Here is a 19,894-nt window from a genome sequence, read left to right as displayed (position 1 = left end):
GTATTCTGTAATGTCACTTAAAAAGAGCAAACTTCGTTGGGACCTTTTTCCCTTCCTTTTCAATACATGAGTAAAAAGTTGCTTTTCCAGTTTTGAAATTGCGAATGCAAAATTCGTTTAGCCATAGCTGACTAATAACAGACCTCTTGTATAGGCAAACAAGAAAGGGGAAGATTTTGCATGTAATCAAAGCACACTGCAGATACTTTTTCATTTTCTTTGCATGTTGGTCAGACAATATTCATTTTTTTTTAGTTTTGGGGGTCTTTTCTTGTGGACAATAAGTTCAGTGGTTGCAGCACGTTTGGAATTATCCTTTAAGAAGGGTTCTCTTCTTATTTTGATATCTACCTCTTCACACTTCAAGCACTCGATGACAATTATTGAACAATACAATATGGTACTTGGAAGATATTTGATTGGATTTTGCGAATCTTTGACTTATTTTTTATTTGAATATCTTCATCAAACAAGCATTTCTTGCAGTTTTTTGGTGAGGGAACATTGATTAGTCCTTGGAGAATAATATCTCGCTCATCCTTGGCATTAAACTTATTCACTGTCTTGATCAGTCCATAATTTTTTCAGGTGATATAGTGAAAAAACACCTAAAAGTAAATAAATAAATATATAATAATAACAGGTAGCAAGAAAAGCTTATTACAATCCCAAATTTGAGAATGATGATGATGATTTTTGAAATTTTCAAAGTGCAAACATTAGAATATATGTGTACAAGTGTGTGTGGACAGTTCAGGTGTTTCATTTATAGAGTAGAAACTTGTGTACTGTGTATTAAAGCGGAGACCTAGAAACGTCAGAGAGCTTCATCCCGCCGGAGGCCTCAGTGGTTCACAACCCCACAAAAGGCACAGCAGTCCACCTACCTCACCACCACCCCACAATGGACCCAGGATTATTGTGCAGTTTGGTCCCCAGTGCCCCCCCCCCCCCTGCCCCCCTCCCTCCGCCCCCCCCCCCCTCCCTCCACCCTCCAGGAACGTCTCATACCAGACAAGTTTAATCCCAAATGTTTGCATGTTAGAGTCATTATGGTGTATGCATATGTGGAGACAGTGTTTGCGCAGCCATCGCCGACGTATTGTAACTGAGGCGTAATAAGGGGAACCACCCCGCATTTGCTGAGGCAGGTGGAAAACTACCTTAAAAACCATCCACAGGCTGGCCAGCACACCGGACCTTTACACTAATCCATTGGGCAGATTGTGCCGAGGACCGGCATGCCTTCCCGCTTGAGAAGCAGTGCGTTAGTTTGTGCGGCTAGCCTGGTGGGTGTGAATAGAAAGTTACTTGCAGGGGTTTCCAGTCTACTGCAAGTTTTCCAACATAGTTAATATGCCCCTTTCCAATCTTCTTCTTCTTCTCTCTCCTTTTTTTGAGGAAAGAGGACATACTTGATGAGCTTTCACTTCCTCACAAAGGCATGTTTGTTTAACAAAAACAAACATTAACACAGTGCGTAAGTGTCAAGCTGTAATAATGGCACTAGACTGCAAATGACAGACTGGCAGGGATTGTTGCATCAACCACAACAAAGGTAGAAGAAGAGGGGGAACAATGGGAGAAAAGTGGGGCAGACAGAGTCCAACATGAGTGTGCAGTACATTTTGAAAATGGGCCATCTCTGAGACACAACTCCTTTTCAGAATGAATGCTATGTTTCCTCTCAGCTGCAACACACTACAATGATGAGATTTGACTCATTTTCACAAGGAATCACTGAACAGATACCAGAGAAACAGAATCCATTGAAAAAGAATTTTGCAAAAAAATTGGAGATGATCCCTTTTCAAAATGACCAATTCATTTGCTTTTGCACTTTTTGTGTGCCCAATAACTATCATAATTTAGTTTATTTTTGGTGGGTTTGGGAGCTATGATATTCAGTCTTGTTATGACAGCCCTGTTTTCACTAACCCCTGTACCCATTTTGATGCTTGTTACTAGCTCAGGACTATTTGTTGCTTAGAGGTAAAGTGTGTTTTCACAACCATTTACTATTTGAGTGGGCTCATGAATTAATTGCTCAAAATAATATTGAGAGAATGCATTTGCACAATTTCAGATGTTGTTTTATGTCTATCTCCAGATTTAAACATGTATTTTTGCCAACATATCGAGGGTAAATTGAAGTCACCACCAGCTATAATTGTATGAGTTGACTACATGTTTGAAATTAGCCTCAAATTTTCTTTGAACCTTTCAGCAATTGTATCATTTGAGTTGGAAGGTCGGTAAAAGCATCCAATTGTTATTTTATTCGGTTTGGCAAGAATGACTTCTACCCGTACTAACTCACAGGAACTATCTACTTCAATTTTGCTATGAGATAAACTTCTTTTAACGGCAACAAACATGCTATCACCAACTATATATAGCCTGTTCTTTCTGAAGGGAAAGGAAGAGAGGTGAAGGAAAAGGACTGGTGAGATTTAGGAAAAGGGATGGAGTTTGAAAAAGCCACCCAGGACACTGGGTCAGGGCTGACTTCCATTTCCATCCTGTCTGGTAAGTCATCCACGACCTGAGGTTCTGGATGACTTTTCTGAACTGTACCCCTTTTCCTAAAACTCACTAGTCTAAGCCACTGGCTCCGGAAGCTACCAGACTGTAATACCTTTTATATGTGTGTTCTGCCACTGCTTGGTGAGTAGATCTTTTATGTATCCAATTACATTATATTTCCAAATTTCTCCTCACTTTCTTGTACTGCTTGCTCTATGTACAGATTTAATAACATGGAGTATAGTCCATTAACGTGTTACATTCTCTTCTCAACTGTTTCTGCCATTTCAAGTATTTTGACTTTTACAAATGCTATCTAATCTCTTTACAAACGTCTGATAATCTTTCACTTCCTCTATTTTATCCCTCATAACCTCACATTGTTCAAGAGTGTATTAAATTAAACACTGTCACAAGCTTTTTAAAGTCTACAAATGTTATAAATGTTGGTTTGTCTTTCTTCTGTGTACTTTCTATGATAATTTGTATGACCATGGCTTCTGCCAGTCTTTCAAGTGTTCTGTATGTAGACGAGGTTACTATGTTGTGCTTGTGATTTATTAAAGTGGTAGTTTAGTAATATTAACACCTTTCATCATCCTCCTTTCTTGGTACTGAAGGTACTGCGTTCTTTTTGAAGTCTGAGGGTATTTGCTTGCCTCATATATCTTGTTTACCAAATGATGCTTGGTTCTCATATGTATCTTAATAAATCATAGAAAATGTCATTTTACCCAGGTTCCTTGTTTGGTATTTTAGTGCTCTGTCAAATTTTTCTTGCAGTTGTGCATCAGCCAGCTCCACATCATCAACTTCTTCTTCCCTTTCCATACTTTTCTTTAGGTTTATTTCCTTTGTATAGCTCTTCTATATATTCCTTCCCTTTTTTGCACTTCTGTTCTTTGCTCATTACAGATTTGGTACCCGAAATCTCGCTGTCCATACAACTACTTCTCTTTTCTTCAAAAGCCTCTCTAATATTACTGTATGTAGCTTCTATGTTTCCCATACCCTTACATGATTGTACAGATTTGAAATTTCTCCTCCAGCCATGGCTTCTTTGCTATTTTGCATTTTCTGTCAGTCTCATTTTTTAGATGTCTGTATTGCCTTTTGTCTGTTTCATTTGGTTTATTGCATGTTTTTTCTTTCATCAGTTACATACACAACATATTTTAAATAAAACTAAAAACTATGTACAATGAAACCCCTATTTTTCATTTTTGTGTGCTCCAGAAGTAAAAAATGCAAAATTTAGGAAAATGCAGACTCCAGAAAAATGTTTAAATCCCCTAAAATATGAGCAAAAACACATGTAATTGGCATATATGATTAAAAACAGCAATCCTCTCCAATATTTTGTTAACAATATATCTAAGTGAAGGAAATTAAATGCATAATACAAGGTTTACAGAATAATTTGTGGTAACTAATTTCATCAGTTCTCAAAAAATCACAGATACGTTAGCAGCAAGTGAAAACTCATCAAAAAAATGAAATTGGTGTCTGGGTACAAGGTAAGTCAGCTGTTTGCTGACATGCTACAGCCACAAATTATAAATTCAAAAATGCGCGTTTTTGAGAGATCATCCAAGCAAAAATTCGTGAACATGTTGAATTAAAACAAAAAACTATAATGATAAATGCGGACATCTGCTTAATGACATACATCGTCACCAATGCTGTTACTGTTTAATACTTTTCTTTCAAGCTGCACTTAATATGCTCACCAATGTTAAAATGTTATTTTAGGCTTGAAGAGAGAAACAGAGACATGAAAAAATCAGTTTACTGCCCCAGTTGATGTTATAAGCTTATTAGAAGTCAGATCAGTGAATTTCCGTACACTGTGCAAAATGTAAATTTGAGAGACAGCCTAGGTGCTACAGTTTTGCTTCATGTCCTCTATTACTGCTGCCAATCTTTACAATCTACAGTGTGTGTTGTGTGTGGTGCAAAGTATATACACGAGTAATGTATATGGTTATTGCAACTGCATCATGTCAGGTTTGAATGCGAAAGCCTTTAAAATGTGCTATCGCAAAACCTGTGTTCTATTTCCGTGTGAAATTTCTATCAAAGCACACATCATATGCATGAAAAGCATATTTTCAGTACTTCACAAAATGCTTTCATCCCTACCAACACTCCTGTGCTGAAGGGCGAACCCCCTCTCCACCAGTAATAATCTCATTTTACATGTATTATTGTGGTGTGGTGGCTGCACTGGCAATTGGGTGACTTAACAAGTCACCAGTCAATAAAAGTTCACTAGCCAGAAATGGACGACGTTTCCTCAACTATGACTGAGAATATTCTTCAGGACTCAGTGTTTGAATTTAAAAGGTTGAAGATTGATATTATTGCTGAATGCAGTACATCAGAAATACGTGCAAGTAGATGAGACTGGGTTATAAGTGACAGAAGATAAAGTGGCGGCTGGCCCTCCTCGTCACATATTGGCTCAGTCTGGAGCATTTTGTGTTGACTGTCTTATTTTTCCATTACCGCTATAAAATAGCAGTAGTTGTATCATGATTGCACCACGACGCTAAATGTGGCACGTTGTGTTGGCAACACCGATTGTGGATTATGTTAGCATTTTCTCTCTCACATCTCGCTTCTTCACAATGCCCTAAAAAATTCTCTTAACTCCACCAACACCCATGGTGCCTTTTGTGCCACTTACAACTCGTTCAGTCACATCAAATGTCAGTAGGAAGAATATGGGGCAAAGTCAAGCGAGAGATCGAGTAGCAGTTAAAATCGAGGAAAGCCTTACTAGGAAGAAATGTAAAATTGGGGAATTTTTATCACTGATTTTATAGGTTTTTCACAGGGGCTACAGATTTATGGTGTAGAATAGTGAAAAATGTAAAATCGGAGAATGTAAAATCAAAGTTCTACTGTAATTGAATATTTTGGATGAAAAATAAATGCAAAGATTTATTTTGACCACTGTTTACCTTCAAAACGTGAAATGTGGAGTATTGCCGATAGCAAATAAAAGTGACCTATTAATTTATTTAGCTTTTGGTACTAACAGTTCTTTCATTATGAAGAGATGAATAAATTTTCAAAGATTAAAGAAAGTAAACAAAGGTCACTCAGATCCTAGGATGAGAGAAATACACTTGTAGTGAGGATTAGGGTAGACAAAGATAAAGGAGGAGGCAGCAAAGAGTGTAGATCAGAGATGATACATTGTTAAGCACTGTACCAGCCTCTGTCCACAGATGATAAACACAGAATGAGAAGTATAGGTGGATTACAGGGAAAAAGAGATGAATAGTACAATTAAGAATTAGGACACAAACAAGAATGATAATAAATTACGTATAAGTATAATGAAGAAAGGAGGGGGGATGTGTTAACAGAGATCAAGTCCAGGAATGTATGAAGCAGATACAAGGATGTGTTTGGGCCATGTTCTCATCACTGGTGTTCCGGGAACTATTGTCCATTTCATAATGACTGACCCCTTACTTTGAGCTCGTATTCTGATTAAATCACATGACAAAGAGCAATGTGTCATACATAACTAGAATCATGGAAATGTCTATTTTTATTTGGTATATGAATATTGAATTTTAATTGAAAAAGGGATGACATACACAGCAAAATTTTAGGAAGACCATGCTTTTTCAAGCATTTTTTGGCGAGTGTCAGGTTTGAGCAGTCGGAGAAGTCAGATAATAATTAGGAGAAAAATTTCCTATGCACAGATTAAAGATATATATGCATTCCTTACTTGAAAGTGGATTTTCATTGTTTTCCAATTCATAATTTTGTCATGGTAACGGCAGGTGCAAACTGTCACAATTCCCCTAATGGTGATGCATATGGACAAGACAAAGATTGTAATCCAAGTTCTGGTGTTGTCTTTCACATCTATTATTTTTCTAAGCACATAAATCTAAATGAAGTGCTAATATCACACGTTTAATTTATTTGCTTTTGCATCTTTAGGTACTGCCTGCTTGCAGATGCTACATTCCTGTAACTCTGAACCATATTTCTATTTCATTGTTCAAGTACTTACATTGGGGCCACCTGTCAGATAGAAAACAATCATGCTGCCATTCTTTGTTGTGTACTCGTGTGAGATAATTAGTTGCCTTGTGCTTGTGTGACTGAAACCATTCATCATTTATGGGGTTGAGAAAAGCCCATAAACATGCATGGTGATCAGTGTGCATGCTCACTTTGAGAGGGTGGGAGGAGGGGGGTGGGGGCAGAACAGAGCTCTAGCAGTTCTATATCACAGCAGCTGAAGAGGACTTCTGAATGTCTTGGTATCAGTGAAATAAATGTTGAGAGAGTATAGAGAAACTTCTTCATGTCTTGTATAACCAAAAAAGAGTTCTGGCAGGTGATAGAAGTGTGCATTTTATTAGTTTTCAAGGCAAGTTATATCCACAACTTGCTGGAAATATTGAAAGCTGAAGTGGAAGACTTTCCTGATATGAGTGAAACAACGCTTTTACATGTTGTTTAGAAATTGGACTTCAGATACAAAAAGTTCAGCAAAAAACCTGTACTCATGGAAAATGACCAAGCAGCAGGGAAAAGAGATGATTTCTTGTAGCAACTAGACACTGTTGAAACAGTGGATTGACTATTCATTACACTGATGAGGGTTGGTGTGGTGCAAATGATTCCAAAACGTTCAGATGGCAAGAACAAGAAACATGTTATGCATAAAAGATGTATACAAATATCACAGAGGAAGTGTCTAAGAGTGGAATGGTTGGAAAGGATGCATTTAAACACTGTCCAGTGCTGGGAGGAAAAAAGCACATTATTATTTGCAATACTGGTAATAAAGATGGGTTCAAGCAAAATGCTGCCTGTAGTTTTCTTGGGCAAAAAGGAGGTGCGGATTATCATTCTGGGATTATGACAGATACTACAAAGAGTGATTTAGGAGCGTTCTCGAAAAAATTACAAAACAGACATATGATTGTTGAAGGTCATGCTCCACATCACACGTTAATAAATCTAGTACCACAAAATTCATCTATGAAATGAAGCAATGATTCTAGTATTGAATTGATGGAAAGCAATAATGTAGAGCTTCCATTTAATGTCATGCCATACTGGAACTTGTACAATCCCACTGCAGGTCGCAAGAATACCTTTTGGATAGTGTATTACACTCACTGGACACGGAAATTAAACTTGTGTGGTTGCCTTTGGTGCTCTGCATGTTCAGTGTCTTTGAACTTATTTGGGCCTTTGTCAAGAACAAAGGAGCAAAGGAGAAGAAGAAGAAACTTAAGATAAATGAAACTTTACAGTTGTGTTGCTCTGCTCTGTAAAGTGCCCTCCAAAGTGTCTGGAATTCAGTGAGTCATATACAGAAACTTGAAAAGACATGTTCACAAAGAGCCTTCTGTCTTTAGGGAGAATAGAACTGTTTATAATCTAAGGAGATGATATACCTATAGTGATATTGATTTAGGTAGTCATTATTTCACTCATCATTCTTTCCTGCCAAAATTTGTTTGATCTGATCAATTTTTCATTCACTGTAAAAATGCACAATATATTTCATTGTGCATTTATCGAGAGTTGCTTGGTGGTATCAAGTGTTCATTTGCATTTTCCCATTTTATTAATTTCTACTCACAACAACAACTAAATGTGACAATACTGTATTGGAATGCAAATACATAGTTGCCATTTTTCGCTAGTGAATAGGCAGTGATTGCACATTACAATGGTGGTAGTGCACTGGTATGACAACTAAAACTCACCACAGCTTCGCATGCTTTACAGCTACTAACACAAACACAGGGATTATTCATCAGTAATGACAACAGTGTAACCAACAAAAGTTCGAGCTTTCTATGCCACAATAGATACAATGGTAAGCTCAACTACAGCATCTAGAGTGTGCCATTATAGCTTTGAAATGACTAGAAAATAACAAAAATCTGCCTCTAGATAGAGAATGATTGTATCTTTAAACTGTGCTGATGAAACTTTTTTTTTCTCTAAGTATGGTCTGGTTCCTATGACCCCTCAAAGCTGACACCTAAAAATGCTCAAAGAATCATATCTTCTCTTAAATATTACTGTGCACATCACCCCTTTTCAACTAAAATGTAATGTTCCATGAGGCCAGCAAGCTACAGCACATGTAAGCCACAAGATGTAACCAGAATATGAGCTCAATGTCAGAGGTAAATCATTGTGAAATGGATAATAGTATTGGGTGGGAGAATCAAATAGCCTCTGTAATGTAGTAAGTACTCAGATCTATTGAGTCATGTTATAGAACATAACTGAGTTCTTGCTAAACCGCATAGGGTGTTTAGATTCTCCCACCCAGTACTAGTTTCCATAGACTCTAGATATGTGAACTTGCTCTCCAACACATCTCTGCATTGTGACACCCTGCTGGATGTAATCTCCATTAACACAACCCTGTTATATATTTATTATGATTCTTTTTTCCTGTCATAATTCTTCATTGCAATATTTATCTCTCTCTCCCCCTAATGTTTCTTTATTTTCCACTTTGTGCTTATCATCTCTGGACTGCTGCTAGCACTGTGCTGTACTTGTCATCTCTGGACTGCAGCTAGCACTGTGCATCTCTGACATACTCTCTCTGACACTTTCCCTTTATCTTTGTGTTTCATTGTCCTCACTACAGACTGATTCCCATTATTCTAGACTCTAAATCAGCTGCCCTTTCTTTTTAAGCTTCCCCAACACATACTTCTCTCCTCCTCAATGAAGAAACTATTAATTCTGTAGATAGGTAGTGCGTCACTTTTACTTTTATGTGTGTCTATCCAAATCATTACACATGTCGCCTTCTGGAGGTAAAATTTGACCAACCATTCTGCCATATAATTAATATATTTACTCAATTGTATTTTCCTTTGTTACAAACAAGATTTGGATTATAGTATAAGAAATGAATGTACTCCAGAAGTTATGGCATAGCCTGACAATTTTAGTCCAATGTACCCTTAGTATGTTAGGCTTTGCTGGACACATTCAACACAATACCTGCATGCCATACAGGCCCTATGTATCGACCGTGTGAGTGGCACTCGTATCCCATAGGGTCACATCTTTTCTACTTGCTGAAATTTGGTTTCTTGCATGATACACAACTTATGGCTGCACATGTTGTGGGGTTGGCTTCACATGTTGTGGGGACATCAGACACTAGCTGTCAGAACTGTCAGGAAGAACAGAAAGGGCTTATACACAAGCTTCAAAACAAGGAAACCTTTTTTGGGGGGAGTGGGGGGGTCCTATTGTAGTGCTAAAATGGAAAAATAAGGTGATATATGAAGCGTGTTTTTTAAATAAGTACCGCTTTGAATTTAAAAAAAAAGGACGTGCTAAGATATCTCAATAATTTTATTTTTACATGAAAGCCTGTGCCTTAATCTACACACAGACGCTATTACAGTCTGATTCTTCATTGTTTATGTTGTGTACTGAGTGTATAAGATGCTTCTGATAATCGTGAGTCCCGCCGACTGTCCTTGAGCGGTACCACAATGACGCTGATGATTTCTTAAGCCAAATTGTTATGGACGATGAAACATAGGTGATCTACGTCACACCAGAATCAAAGCAACAGTCCATGGAAGTTGAGGAAGGGCATCGTTTTGCTGCAAGACAATGCCCGTCCACTTGTGGCAAATCAGACCAAAGATCTCATCACATCTTTTCTATGGGAAACTCTAGATCATCCTCCGTACAGCCCTGATCTTACGCCCACTGACTACCATCTGTTTCTGCACTTGAAGAAACACCTGGGTGGTCAGCATCTTCAAGATGATGACAAAGTCAAAACAGTGGTGATGCAGTGGTTAATAAGTCAGGCGGCAGACTTTTATGAGGAGGGTATTCAAAAACTGGTACAACATTAGGACAAGTGCCTCAATATTGACGGAAATTATGTAGAAAAGTAGATTAAGGTACAGCTTTCATGTAAAAATAAAATTATTGAGATATCTTAGCATGTCTGTTTTTAATTTCAAAATGGTACTTACTTAAAAATCACACCTCGTGTATTGCCCTTCTCCACAAAACATCTGGCAACCACCAAAGTGGTGTCTGTATGTTCAAAAGAAGGTCACACAAGAACAATAAAACCAAACATTTTGATAGATTATAAGGTGGACAAGACCGGCAGAGACTGTGTCTATCAGCTTTACAGCTACTACCCATTTCCAAGAAAAACAATGAAGTAGTGCAAAAAAATTTCGTTTGCATTTTTCTAATGTGTGCTGTGATTGGTTTTATTTTGTACAAAGATGTCAGCAGGTAAAAGATATCTATGTTGGAATTTATTAAAAAAGTTAGGATGGGCTTGGTAGCTGAGGAGGAGACATTCAGTCATTGGAACCAACACCAACCACTGGCCTAAATAAAAACAAGTAAACAACATGGTGCTACTGTAAAGTCTGCCCTGACAAAGGAAAGAAAGAGACTGGCAGCAGGATAAGGAAAGAGAGCAAATAGTTAGTGGTACAAAGAATGCAATGTTGAACTTTGCATACCACAACATGTAATCATTTTTCATCATTTAAATATGAAAGAAATACGTAATTGTTAAGCAGTGTTTTTTTTTCCCCTTGAAATCTTTGTGAGCAGTTGTAAAACTTTTACTGGGGGGAGCTTTTTCATGTGTTGGCAACTATAATACACCAGTTCTGACAGAAACACACACACACACACACACACACACGTTTCTTAATCTATAAAGTTTGTTGTTTAAAATGATGATAGATTTCTGGCTATTAGATGCTTGACTATTTCGTAATTATTCTCTACATTTTCCGGAAAATCACCAGTTTACCTGTGCAATTGAAGAGGAATGAGAGCAATGTTGAATGTGTTAATAGTGGTGGAATTTTGAGAACAAACATGCAATATAAATGAAATTCTATAATGAATTCTAGTGACATACAACTAGGCAAAATAATGACTTGATGCTTTGAAAAATAAGGGAAGCTGGAAAAATATTATGTAAGAAGTATAATTTTTTTGTTGTTATATGACATTCAGTTATTGTACCTAGTAAAGGATTTTTTCCATTTTATTGTTTTCCTTTGTATCTATTATGTCTGTTTACATTGTCTTTAGGTTTGCAGTGATAGTCATTTATGTACATTAAAATCTGTTACTGTAACTGTAATTAACATATTTCACCACCTTATTTAAATAATTTCACATTTTATTTCTGCTCTATTGTGAAAATAATTTGGACTTATCGTGACATGCCAGACTAACCCTTTTTGTAATGTATTACAGGAACATGGGAAAATGACATAGATAGAGTACTTGTTCCTGGTCAACAAACAGTTGCTGGTGTCTTCAACCTTAAACCTGCCACAACGTATCACTTGCGTATTGTAGCTGAGAACGACATAGGAACTTCCGATCCATCTGATACAGTTACGATTATAACAGCTGAGGAAGGTACCCAGAGTTATTATTGACTTTTTCTTTCATTTTGAGAGTACTTCTACAAACTTCCATTAATGCTAGTGTTTTATATCTTACATTTCTCCTGAGCTATACATGCAATACATACCACTTCATTTATGTGAATGTTAGCATTCCTCATTTCATCAGTTGGTAAGCTGATGTTATACCTCAAGTGTCTCAGTAATTTCCTTCATTTCAGAGTTTGTTTTGCATCTTGGGAACTGGAATATATGTTTAAAACTTACATTAAAATGTGAAAATATGACTTATTACTGATCTCCGACTGAATATCTGTTTAGAATATAGAACAAAGCTACATAGGTTTTACATAATAAGTGGCACTTTGTTGAATTAGTTTATCCACATTTCTTTCCTCTGTCCAAAGTACCCAGTGGTCCACCAATGAATGTTAAGGTTGAAGCTGAAGGTCAACATACATTGAAGATTTTGTGGAAACCTCCAGAACGGGATCAATGGAATGGAGAGATACTTGGTTATTATGTGGGTTACAAGGCAGCATCAGCTGACACACCATATTTGTTTGAAACTGTTGAATTCAGCAAAGAAGAAGGCAAAGAGCATCATCTTCAGATAACTGACCTGAAGTGAGTACACCTACACAAATTTTTAGCATTTATACATTAATAGAAAAGTCGAGTTACACACACACACACACACACACACACACACACATGTAAACCTGCACAAACATTAGTATGCTCTCTCCACGTTGTGTCTTTACATATATCGAATTCATAATGATTGATTCCTGTCCCCTATTGCTTGGAAATCCTTTTGTGGTTTGATCCCATAAAGATCACTATATTTTGTTGGTATCATGTGTGTATCTTATTTCATGTAATGTACTTTGGTTAGAAATGGTGGAATACATATATAAATTTATATGAAAGTGCCCTCCCTCCCTCCCTCACCCCTCCAGACCATGTAAACTTTCTCGAACAATAGATGCCAGTTGTTAAACAGTCTCTTTCATATGCTTTAAAGATATATCTTCTCTATTTACTGGAAATGTTTCATTTATTTCCTACTTAGTTCTTTGTCATAATAATGGCAATTTGGATCATTGGCATTTACCTCATTGTAAACTGTATGTGCAAAAACTGTTACACTTTGTTGCTGCTTTGGTTTTTTATACACTATGCTTAGATACTGCAGTAAATTTACAACCTTGAGTGCCACAAGTTCATGGGTTCTATGTTGCCAAACCTTTGAACTGCAAGTCACCATCAAGTGCCATTGTGCCACTGTTTTGGTTTTCATCAGTTATGTTAAGAAGGAATGTTACTTAGTAGTTGCATAAACAGTGGCAGCATTAATGAAATATGTTTATTTATGTACTGGCCCATTTTAGTTCTGATTACAGTGCATGCTACTGGCATTAGGCATGTCATGATCAGTTAATTAAGTATACAATTAATATTTGTAAATAATAATTAGTACAACACGGGGAAAATAAAACTGACCTGGAAAATATTTATAAGACTGACGCAAATGGAGCCCTCTCAATAAAGAGGAAAACTGCTCATCACAGAAATCGCTGACAACTGTGGTTCTGATGCACCAGCTGGCTGCTGTCACGTGTCTGAGCATGCACACATCCCACATGTTCTGTCCATATTACTTCACTTTGTCATTATGTCTGAATGACTGAAAGGAGCTAGTGTACTTAGTGAGCAGTTGAGTGCAACACAAAATGGTGCGCATGATAAAATAAAAGATGTTAATTGCCAAGTGTTAATGCAAAGCACATTTTGTAGGAAACTGATTGCACAAGGGTTTAAGACTAGAGGTGTTTTGGCAAAACTTCCATCAGAGTCGGCCACACAAAACTTAGTGGCAAAATGGCACGAAGTGAGCCCTTCCATAACTGTTCTAAAACTGTTTGAACACTGGAAAATGTTGCTCAAGTGAAGAAAAACCAGGAACAAAGCCTGATGAAATCTCAGTGTCATTAATCTTTGCAAGTGTAAATTAAGTGGTTGTCATGTCAGAACATCATCCATAAGGTCCCCCATCTGTATCCTTATCAACTGACTCTTGTGCGGGAGTTTAAACAGCCAGATGAACTTTTGCATGTTGAGTTCTGCCAGTGGCTTCTGAGCAAAGTGGAATCAAAACTTTAGGATCCTCAGTTTTCAATTTTTTTGGATGTGTCCAGGTTCTGCCTGTCAGAGTATGATTTCACAGAACATGCACCATTATGCATCAGAAAATCCCCGTCCGTACTTTGAGTAGTAATTGCATAATCTCAAGAGTGGTGTTTGATGCACAGTGTCTGGTGTCTGCATCATAACATGTTTCTTTAATGATGAAACTATTTTAAGGATGCAACTATTTAATCCATGACGAATAACTACATGGGTATCTTCCGCAGATGAGCAGCACTGCCATGCCAACTTCGTCATGAGTGAGTGAGATGTTTGGTGAGGACAGGTCAGTCACCAGAGTTAGTGAAATATCCTGGCCACCTTAATCACCTGGCCACCTCAATCCCTGTAGATTTTATATAAAGGGACAAGTTGAAGGGCAGGTGCATTCAGATAATCCCCACACAATGGAACAGCTACAGCAGAATATTAGATATTAGAAAAGGTATTGCTGCTCTCCGTAAGTTAGAATTGCTATGTGTGTCTCACAATTTTGTTGATAAATCAAGCAAAGCACTGCATCGACATCAATTGTGGCCATTTCCAGTGCCTTCTACATTGTTCATTAACATGGGTCAATCTGATGTCATTAGTTAACAGGGTCAGTTTTATTTTCCCCTGCCTGTACATGTACCACACTTCTAATATTTGCATGTGAATAATACTTCAAATACAAATTTTAACTGATACAGTTAAATAATCTACATACAGTGGAACTTTGATTTTACAATCTCTGATTTTACATTTGTTCCTAGTAAGGTTTACCTCGATTCTACGTTCTTACTCGACGTCTCGTTCAACTTTGCCCCATTTTTTTTCTATTGACATTTGATGTGACTGTAAAAGTTATAAATGGCACAAAAGACGGAAAGTTTGCTCCACAGATGGTAGCAGAGTTATGGGAATATTTTAGGCCATTGTGGAGAGGGGAGATGTGAGAAAGGAAGTGCTAATGTAATCCACAATCAGCATTGCCAACACAACTTGCAATGTTTAGCTTCACCATGCAACTATGATAGAACTGTTGCTATGTTGTGGCAGCAATGCGAAAACATGACAGTCAACACAAAGTGTTCCAGACCAAGCCAATACGTGACAAAGGGCTCCGGCCGCCATCTTTTCTTGTGCCACTTGTAACTCAGCCTTGTCTTTTTTGCATGTATTTCCAGTGTTCTGTATTCAGCAACAATATCAATCACCAACCTTTTAAGTTCAAACATTGAGTCTCAAAGAATATGCTTCATCAGAATTTAGTAAACGGCTTTGGCTGGCAACTTGCTACATCACCCGACAGCCAGTACAGCCACCTCACCACACTAACATACTTTGTTTAGCTCACTACTTAATAAGCTTACAGACCTTAGCTTACAAAAAATTTGAAATTTCTAGACTACTGGCTCGTAAAGTATAAATGGGCACAGAAGCTATAAATCAAAGTCGGTGCAAGAATTTCTTTCTTCTCCTCCTAAGTAGCAATTTTACAAATACTCATAAAATCAACTGACATAAGCAAATTGCGAATCCATAAACAAACAAGAAATACATTTCAAAACTGTATGTCATATACTAGACCTATTAGGGAAAAAAAGTGGGTTTTGCCACTAGAAATACTGTAGAGTACATAATTGAAAAGACTGTCACTTCTCCTAATGATGTACAAGGTAATGGAGCCTTTTCCTAACACACTACAGCCACAAATTATACCTTAAAACCTGCAATTTTGAGGGTTCTTTCATTTTATGTTCACCTCCAAATAAAAATTTAAAACCTGCATGGTGAAATAAACAGAAAACTGTGAAATATGGTGAAAACTACCATATTACAACATCTCAGATATTTGTAGCACATCGGATGTTTGTTTTTCACCTGCAAACAGTAGCTGCACAACATGCTGATGTCATGCTAAAGCAGTGTCTTCTAACATATAAAATGATAAACAGCAAGCTTACATGGCGGCTTGTTCTGAAATATGACTGCTGTGATTGGTGTATAGCACTTGGAGTGATCGTGGCTTGTACATAATTTTAATTTATATAGTTATACCTTGTAGTATGCCCCCTCCCATGAACCATAGCCCTTGCTGTTGGTGGGGAGGCTTGCGTGCCCCAGCGATACAGATAGCCATACCGTAGATGCAACTACAACGGAGGGGTATCTGTTGAGAGGCCAGACAAACATGTGGTTCCTAAAGAGGGGCAGCAGCCTTTTCAGTAGTTGCAGGAGCAACCGTCTGGATGATTGACTGATCTGGCCTTGTAACACTAACCAAAACGGCCTTGCTGTGCTGGTACTGTGAATGGCTGAAAGCAACGGGAAACTACAACCGTAATTTTTCCCCGAGGGCATGCAGCTTTACTGTATGGTTAAATGATGATGGCATCCTCTTGGGTAAAATATTCCGGAGGTAAAATAGTCCCCAATTTGGATCTCCGGGCAGGGACTACTCAAGAGGACGTCGTTATCAGGAGAAAGAAACTGGCATTCTACGGATCGGAGTGTGGAATGTCAGGTCCCTAAATCGGACAGGTAGGTTAGAAAATTTAAAAAGGGAAATGGATAGGTTAAAGTTAGATATAGTGGGAATTTGTGAAGTTTGGTGGCAGGAGGAACAAGGCTTTTGGTCAGGTGAATACAGGATTATAAATACAAGATCAAATAGAGGCAATGCAGGAGTAGGTTTAATAATGAAAAAAAAAAAAAAAAAAAAAAAATAGGAGTACGGGTAAGCTACTGCAAACAGCATAGTGAAAGCATTATTGTGGCCAAGATAGACATGAAGCCCGCACCTACTACAGTAGTACAAGTTTATATGCCAACTAGCTCTGCAGATGATGAAGAAATTGAAGAAATGTATGATAAGATAAAAGAAATTATTCAGATAGTGAAGGGAGACGAAAATTTAATAGTCATGTGTGACTAGAATTTGGTAGTAGGAAAAGGAAGAGAAGGAAACGTAGTAGGTGAATATGGATTGGGGCTAAGAAATGAAAGAGGAATCCGCCTGATAGAATTTTGCACAGAGCATAACTTAATCATAGCTAACACTTGGTTCAAGAATCATAAAACAAAGTTGTATACATGGAAGAAGCCTGGAGATACTGACAGGTTTCAGATAGATTATATAATGGTAAGACAGAGATTTAGGAACCAGGTTTTAAATTGTAAGACATTTCCAGGGGCAGATGTGGACTCTGACCACAATCTATTGGTTATGAACTGCAGATTAAAACTGAAGAAACTGCAAAAACTAGGGAATTTAAGGAGATGGGACCTGGATAAACTGAAAGAACCAGAGGTTGTACAGAGTTTCAGGGAGAGCATAAGGGAACAATTGACAGGAATGGGGGAAAGAAATACAGTAGAAGATGAATGGGTAGCTTTGAGAGATGAAGTAGTGAACGCAGCAGAGGATCAAGTATGTAAAAAGATGAGGGCTAATAGAAATCCTTGGGTGATAGAAGAAATATTGAATTTAATTGATGATAGAAGAAAATATTAAAATGCAGTAAACGAAGCAGGTAAAAAGGAATACAAACGTCTCAAAAATGAGATTGACAGGAAGTGCAAAATGGCTAAGCGGGCATTGCTGGAGGACAAATGTAAGGATGTAGAGGCTTATCTCACTAGGGGTAAGGTAGATACTACCTACAGGAAAATTAAAGAGACCTTTGGAGAAAAGAGAACCACTTGTATGAATATCAAGAGCTCAGATGGAAACCCAGTTCTAAGCAAAGAAGGGAAAGCGGAAAGGTGAAAGGAGTATATAGAGGGTCTATACAAGGGCAATGTACTTGAGGGCAATATTATGGAAATGGAAGAGGATGCAGATGAAGATGAAATGGGAGGTACGATACTGCATGAAGAGTTTGACAGAGCACTGAAACACCTAAGTCGAAACAAGACCCCGGGAGTAGACAACATTCCATTAGAACTACTGACAGCCTTGGGAGAGCCAGTCCTGACAAAACTCTACCATCTGGTGAGCAAAATGTATGAGACAAGCGAAATACCCTCAGACTTCAAGAAGAATATAATAATTCCAATCCCAAAGAAAGCAGGTGTTGACAGATGTGAAAATTACCGAACTATCAGTTTAATAAGTCACGGCTGCAAAATACTAACGCGAATTCTTTACAGACAAATGGAAAAACTGATAGAAGCCGACCTGGGGGAAGATCAGTTTGGATTCCATAGAAATGTTGGAACATGTGAGGCAATACAGACCCTATGACTTATCTTAGAAGCTAGATTAAGAAAAGGCAAACCTACGTTTCTAGCATTTGTAGACTTAGAGAAAGCTTTTGACAATGTTGACTGGAATACTTTCTTTCAAATTCTGAAGGTGGCAGGGGTAAAATACAGAGAACTATTACAATTTGTACAGAAACCAGATGGCGGTTGTAAGAGTCGAGGGACATGAAAGGGAAGCAGTGGTGGGGAAGGGAGTGAGACAGGGTTGTAGCCTCTCCCCGATGTTATTCAATCTGTATATTGAGCAAGCAATAAAGGAAACAAAAGAAAAATTCGGAGTAGGTATTAAAATCCATGGAAAAGAGATAAAAATTTTAAGGTCTGCCGATGACATTGTAATTCTGTCAGAGACAGCAAAGGATTTGGAAGAGCAGTTGAAGGGAATGGACAGTGTCTTGAAAGGAGGATATAAGATGAACATCAACAAAAGCAAAACGAGGATAATGGAATGTAGTCAAGTTAACTCGGGTAATGCTGAGGGAATTAGATTAGGGAATGAGACACTTAAAGTAGTAAAGGAGTTTTGCTATTTGGAGAGCAAAATAACTGATGATGGTTGAAGTAGGGAGGATATAAAATGTAGACTGGCAATGGCAAGGAAAGTGTTTCTGAAGAAGAGAAATTTGTTAACATCGAGTATAGATTTAAGTGTCAGGAAGTCGTTTCTGAGAGTATTTGTATGAAATGTAGCCATGTATGGAAGTGAAACATGGACGATAAATATTTCAGACAAGAAGAGAATAGAAGTTTTCGAAATGTGGTGCTACAGAAGAATGCTGAAGATTAGGTGGGTAGATCACATAACTAAAGAGGAGGTATTGAATAGAATTGGGGAGAACAGGAGTTTGTGGCACAACTTGACTAGAAGAAGGGATCGGTTGGTAGGACATGTTCTAAGGCATCAAGGGATCACCAATTTACTATTGGAGGGCAGTGTGGAGGGTAAAAATCGTAGAGGGAGACCAAGAGATGAATACGCTAAACAGATTCAGAAGGATATAGGCTGCAGTACGTACTGGGAGATGAAGCAGCTTGTACACAGGATAGAGTAGCATGGCAAGCTGCATCAAACCAGTCTCAGGACTGAAGACCACAACAACAACCTTGTATGCCCTTCTCTACTGTGAATTAATTTTACATACAGTAGTTTCTGCTTGGAGTCTCTCTACAGAGTCTGGAACGTATCAAGGCTGCAGCCAAAATAAGCTATTCTGTCTGCAATAGGCATCACCACAATTAACTGCAAAAATAATCAGTTATTGATAATATAATGTAAACAGACAGATATAAAAATTTACTCACCAAGTGGCAGCAGGGGAACACACACACAAAATGATTGAACTTTGACAAGCCTTTGGAGCCAGTGGCTCCTTCTTTTGACAGAAGAGTTGAAGGGAAAGGAAATGAGTAAAGGAAAAAGAGTGGAGAGGTTTAGAGAAAAGGGTACAGCTCATAAGAGTCACCCAGAACCCCAGTTCAGG

General features: G+C 37.9%; 1 protein-coding gene across 1 annotated transcript in view; it reads left to right on the top strand.

Annotated features, from left to right (window-relative positions):
- The window catches only part of LOC124619387 (Down syndrome cell adhesion molecule-like protein Dscam2), an 853,562-nt gene that overhangs the window by 692,933 nt on the left and 140,735 nt on the right, over positions 1-19,894 (top strand). The window contains exons 19-20 of the mRNA XM_047145731.1: positions 11,818-11,985; positions 12,380-12,599. Of these exons, the coding sequence (XP_047001687.1) occupies positions 11,818-11,985; positions 12,380-12,599 (388 nt within the window). The remainder of the gene's footprint in view (positions 1-11,817; positions 11,986-12,379; positions 12,600-19,894) is intronic.

Source organism: Schistocerca americana, chromosome 6, assembly GCF_021461395.2.
Source record: "Schistocerca americana isolate TAMUIC-IGC-003095 chromosome 6, iqSchAmer2.1, whole genome shotgun sequence".
In the NCBI taxonomy this organism is placed as follows: Eukaryota; Metazoa; Arthropoda; class Insecta; order Orthoptera; family Acrididae; genus Schistocerca; species Schistocerca americana.
Note: the sequence above shows the minus strand (reverse complement) of the source record. Positions and strands in the feature narration are given on the sequence as shown.